The sequence below is a fragment of the Ruditapes philippinarum genome, unplaced genomic scaffold (genome assembly GCF_026571515.1).
Source record: "Ruditapes philippinarum isolate M1 unplaced genomic scaffold, ASM2657151v2 ctg25937_1_1_1_1, whole genome shotgun sequence".
Classification (NCBI taxonomy): Eukaryota; Metazoa; Mollusca; class Bivalvia; order Venerida; family Veneridae; genus Ruditapes; species Ruditapes philippinarum.
In genome coordinates this window covers 1-6,231 of record NW_026853153.1, presented here as the reverse complement: position 1 = coordinate 6,231, position 6,231 = coordinate 1, and the positions used below count along the sequence as shown (strand labels likewise).

At 38.4% G+C, this 6,231-nt stretch overlaps 1 protein-coding gene across 1 annotated transcript; it reads left to right on the top strand.

Moving 5' to 3' along the window:
• Positions 1–660: 660 nt before the first annotated feature.
• On the top strand, positions 661–1,620 carry LOC132735120 (uncharacterized protein K02A2.6-like; the record flags this gene model as incomplete). Its single annotated transcript, XM_060722016.1, has 1 exon — positions 661–1,620. A coding segment is annotated over exon 1 (960 nt), but the record flags the coding sequence as incomplete, so codon positions are not given.
• Between the last annotated feature and the right edge of the window lie 4,611 nt (positions 1,621–6,231).

Here is a 6,231-nt window from a genome sequence, read left to right as displayed (position 1 = left end):
TGTGCTGTAGTGACAAGAAATGCCCTTCAACTGAGGCATAAGTAAACGTTTGTACATTGAATTTAATATCTCCAAATCAGTCCATTTTTACTTTAAAAATGTATTTTTACACGTATTCGTCTTTGTTGTGCATTGGAGATGTTCTATATAATAATATAAGGAGGCAACAATCTTGTTGTGTATTACTCTGCTATTCATTGGTCAGAATGTATTACTAATAAGCCCCGCCTACTAACCCTATCTTAGCATGCCACGCTCTGTATCAAATCAGTTAATAAACGATAGTTCAGCATTAAAGACGTGTTACTTCTATATAGAAAACATAACAATCTGGCGACGAGGATAATTGAACATTAAATTTCGGGGATTTTATCTATTAGATATTAATGTTATTATCATAATATGTGTAAAATTCTGGATTTAATTTATAAGTGTTAAAATGGCTGCATTAATTGGACATTTATCTGGATTTGATGGCAATTCAGAATCATGGACATGCTATCAAGAACGTTTAGAGCAGTACTTTTTAGTAAATGAAATAGACGATGAGAAAAAAGTTCCAGCTTTATTAACTTTACTTGGAGAAAAAACTTACGGGTTACAAAACTGATAAATGTAAGGTACAATGGACAGTCAAAATCGCTGAAACTGTGTATTGTCATGGGCAACGGTCCCGCATTGTTTGGACGGGACTGGATGAATGAAATTGTATTGGACTGGTCACGTATTGTACATGTGAATTCAATTGATGATCACTCAACACAAACACGTATAGCCGATATTATGAAGCGATATGAGTCAGTGTTTTCCGACGGTATCGGGAAAGTTAAAGATATTAAAGCAACGCTATCTGTCAAAGAGAATGCTTCACCGAAATTCGTAAAAGCTAGGCCAGTACCATATTCGTTAAAACCGAAAATAGAAAAGGAATTAGACATCCTAGAAGAACAGGGCATTATTACGAAAGTGAATACATCAGAATGGGCTACACCTATTGTGCCCGTTGTTAAATCTTCGGGAGGAGTAAGAATTTGTGGAGATTTCAAAGTCACCGTAAACCAAGCTATAAATGTAGATAAATACCCACTTCCGAGAATAGAGGACATTTTCGCGAATTTGGCAAATGGAAAGAAATATTCAAAGTTGGATTTACGCCAAGCATATCTTCAATTGGAGTGCGATGACAAAACAAAAGAAATGTTAACGATTAACACTCACAAAGGTCTATATTCTTATAATAGATTGACATATGGAGTATCATCAGCACCTGCAATATGGCAAAGAACAATTGATCAAATTCTTCAAGGAATACCAGGAGTACAGTGCATTCTCGATGATATGGTCATTACAGGAGAAAATGATCAAGCTCACTTAAATAACTTAGAAACAGTAGTGCAACGGTTGTCAAAATATGGTTTAAAAGTGAATAAAGAAAAATGTCAGTTCTTTCAAGAGAGGATTACATATTGTGGTCATGAAATTGATGAAAACGGTCTGTGGAAATGTAATGATAAGGTGGATTCTATTTTAAATACACCACGTCCACAAAATGTCACATCTCTCAGGGCATATCTCGGATTACTAAATTACTATCATAGGTTCTTAAATAACCTAGCCACGGTAATTAAACCGCTAAATCAACTGCTAGAAAAGGGGCGTAAGTTTGTTTGGACTAAAGAATGTCAAAAAATAGATAAATACAGAATCCCTAAAGAAAGCCCAACACGGCAAAATTGAAAATGTTGCAGGCTCGGTTTGATTGAGCCTGTTCATGGACGGTACTGGAAAGTGCAAGTTACCGTCCACGCCCCCTAGCACCGGCTTAAGCAGAATTCAACATTTAACATGAACTGGTAAAATTTAGATTTTTGAAACATCCGCAGATGTGTTCATATGGCGGTTATCATGGAACCTTCAATGTGACACGGTAGTGCCATTCCATGAAAAGCGGCATATGGTCCCCAAGTAAAAAAATGCGTGTGCCCTAAACGAGAAAACAATGGGCGGAACTAAATAAAATGGAAGTGTCACATTGAAGGTTCCATGATAACCGCCGTATGAACACATCTGAGGATGTTTCTAAATTCAAAATTTTACTATTTCACGTTTAAATGTTGAATTCTGCTTAAGCCGGTGCTAGGGGGCGTGGACGGTAACTTGCACTTTACAGTACCGTCCATGAACAGGCTCAATTAAACCGAGCCTGCAACATTTTCAATTTTGCCGTGCTGGACTTTCTTTAGGGATTCTGTGTTTGTCTATTTTATAATCACATCCGTGTTATTTGTGCCGTGTGGCGGCTGTAAAAAGTCTCCCCGTACATTTAATCAATGATGTTATATTTTCGATCCTTGAAGATCGTTCAGCACGACTTTATTGTTGTGCTTGTGGTATTTTTAGTTTCAAATTTTCGGCATCTTATAGTTGGGTGGTTCCAATATTCCTACTTGAATAATGTTGAATCACCCTTAGGATATGTTGCCTGCTTTTTAAATTTGTCTTTTGACGTCTTATCTGTGATACGCAGGCTTCATAACCTCTGATCCCCTTTCAAAATTCCATTTTATTTAGTTCCGCCCATTGTTTTCTCGTTTAGGGCACACCCTTTTTATTATTTGGGGACCATACGCCACTTTTCATGGAATGGCACGGAAGTGTCACATTGAAGGTTCCATGATAACCGCCGTATGAACACATCTGAGGATGTTTCTAAATTCAAAATTTTACTATTTCACGTTTAAATGTTGAATTCTGCTTAAGCCGGTGCTAGGGGGCGTGGACGGTAACTTGCACTTTACAGTACCGTCCATGAACAGGCTCAATTAAACCGAGCCTGCAACATTTTCAATTTTGCCGTGCTGGACTTTCTTTAGGGATTCTGTGTTTGTCTATTTTATAATCACATCCGTGTTATTTGTGCCGTGTGGCGGCTGTAAAAAGTCTCCCCGTACATTTAATCAATGATGTTATATTTTCGATCCTTGAAGATCGTTCAGCACGACTTTATTGTTGTGCTTGTGGTATTTTTAGTTTCAAATTTTCGGCATCTTATAGTTGGGTGGTTCCAATATTCCTACTTGAATAATGTTGAATCACCCTTAGGATATGTTGCCTGCTTTTTAAATTTGTCTTTTGACGTCTTATCTGTGATACGCAGGCTTCATAACCTCTGATCCCCTTTCAAAATTCCATTTTATTTAGTTCCGCCCATTGTTTTCTCGTTTAGGGCACACCCTTTTTATTATTTGGGGACCATACGCCACTTTTCATGGAATGGCACGGAAGTGTCACATTGAAGGTTCCATGATAACCGCCGTATGAACACATCTGAGGATGTTTCTAAATTCAAAATTTTACTATTTCACGTTTAAATGTTGAATTCTGCTTAAGCCGGTGCTAGGGGGCGTGGACGGTAACTTGCACTTTACAGTACCGTCCATGAACAGGCTCAATTAAACCGAGCCTGCAACATTTTCAATTTTGCCGTGCTGGACTTTCTTTAGGGATTCTGTGTTTGTCTATTTTATAATCACATCCGTGTTATTTGTGCCGTGTGGCGGCTGTAAAAAGTCTCCCCGTACATTTAATCAATGATGTTATATTTTCGATCCTTGAAGATCGTTCAGCACGACTTTATTGTTGTGCTTGTGGTATTTTTAGTTTCAAATTTTCGGCATCTTATAGTTGGGTGGTTCCAATATTCCTACTTGAATAATGTTGAATCACCCTTAGGATATGTTGCCTGCTTTTTAAATTTGTCTTTTGACGTCTTATCTGTGATACGCAGGCTTCATAACCTCTGATCCCCTTTCAAAATTCCATTTTATTTAGTTCCGCCCATTGTTTTCTCGTTTAGGGCACACCCTTTTTATTATTTGGGGACCATACGCCACTTTTCATGGAATGGCACGGAAGTGTCACATTGAAGGTTCCATGATAACCGCCGTATGAACACATCTGAGGATGTTTCTAAATTCAAAATTTTACTATTTCACGTTTAAATGTTGAATTCTGCTTAAGCCGGTGCTAGGGGGCGTGGACGGTAACTTGCACTTTACAGTACCGTCCATGAACAGGCTCAATTAAACCGAGCCTGCAACATTTTCAATTTTGCCGTGCTGGACTTTCTTTAGGGATTCTGTGTTTTGTCTATTTTATAATCACATCCGTGTTATTTGTGCCGTGTGGCGGCTGTAAAAAGTCTCCCCGTACATTTAATCAATGATGTTATATTTTCGATCCTTGAAGATCGTTCAGCACGACTTTATTGTTGTGCTTGTGGTATTTTTAGTTTCAAATTTTCGGCATCTTATAGTTGGGTGGTTCCAATATTCCTACTTGAATAATGTTGAATCACCCTTAGGATATGTTGCCTGCTTTTTAAATTTGTCTTTTGACGTCTTATCTGTGATACGCAGGCTTCATAACCTCTGATCCCCTTTCAAAATTCCATTTTATTTAGTTCCGCCCATTGTTTTCTCGTTTAGGGCACACCCTTTTTATTATTTGGGGACCATACGCCACTTTTCATGGAATGGCACGGAAGTGTCACATTGAAGGTTCCATGATAACCGCCGTATGAACACATCTGAGGATGTTTCTAAATTCAAAATTTTACTATTTCACGTTTAAATGTTGAATTCTGCTTAAGCCGGTGCTAGGGGGCGTGGACGGTAACTTGCACTTTACAGTACCGTCCATGAACAGGCTCAATTAAACCGAGCCTGCAACATTTTCAATTTTGCCGTGCTGGACTTTCTTTAGGGATTCTGTGTTTGTCTATTTTATAATCACATCCGTGTTATTTGTGCCGTGTGGCGGCTGTAAAAAGTCTCCCCGTACATTTAATCAATGATGTTATATTTTCGATCCTTGAAGATCGTTCAGCACGACTTTATTGTTGTGCTTGTGGTATTTTAGTTTCAAATTTTCGGCATCTTATAGTTGGGTGGTTCCAATATTCCTACTTGAATAATGTTGAATCACCCTTAGGATATGTTGCCTGCTTTTTAAATTTGTCTTTTGACGTCTTATCTGTGATACGCAGGCTTCATAACCTCTGATCCCCTTTCAAAATTCCATTTTATTTAGTTCCGCCCATTGTTTTCTCTCGTTTAGGGCACACCCTTTTTATTATTTGGGGACCATACGCCACTTTTCATGGAATGGCACGGAAGTGTCACATTGAAGGTTCCATGATAACCGCCGTATGAACACATCTGAGGATGTTTCTAAATTCAAAATTTTACTATTTCACGTTTAAATGTTGAATTCTGCTTAAGCCGGTGCTAGGGGGCGTGGACGGTAACTTGCACTTTACAGTACCGTCCATGAACAGGCTCAATTAAACCGAGCCTGCAACATTTTCAATTTTGCCGTGCTGGACTTTCTTTAGGGATTCTGTGTTTGTCTATTTTATAATCACATCCGTGTTATTTGTGCCGTGTGGCGGCTGTAAAAAGTCTCCCCGTACATTTAATCAATGATGTTATATTTTCGATCCTTGAAGATCGTTCAGCACGACTTTATTGTTGTGCTTGTGGTATTTTAGTTTCAAATTTTCGGCATCTTATAGTTGGGTGGTTCCAATATTCCTACTTGAATAAATGTTGAATCACCCTTAGGATATGTTGCCTGCTTTTTAAATTTGTCTTTTGACGTCTTATCTGTGATACGCAGGCTTCATAACCTCTGATCCCCTTTCAAAATTCCATTTTATTTAGTTCCGCCCATTGTTTTCTCGTTTAGGGGCACACCCTTTTTATTATTTGGGACCATACGCCACTTTTCATGGAATGGCACGGAAGTGTCACATTGAAGGTTCCATGATAACCGCCGTAATGAACAACATCTGAGGATGTTATCTAAATTCAAAATTTTACTATTTCACGTTTAAATGTTGAATTCTGCTTAAGCCGGTGCTAGGGGGCGTGGACGGTAACTTGCACTTTACAGTACCGTCCATGAACAGGCTCAATTAAACCGAGCCTGCAACATTTTCAATTTTTGCCGTGCTGGACTTTCTTTAGGGATTCTGTGTTTGTCTATTTTATAATCACATCCGTGTTATTTGTGCGTGTGGCGGCTGTAAAAAGTCTCCCCGTACATTTAATTCAATGATGTTATATTTTCGATCCTTGAAGATCGTCAGCACGACTTTATTGTTTGCTTGCTGGTATTTTTAGTTTCAAATTTTCGGCATCTTATAGTTGGGTGGTTCCAATATTTCCT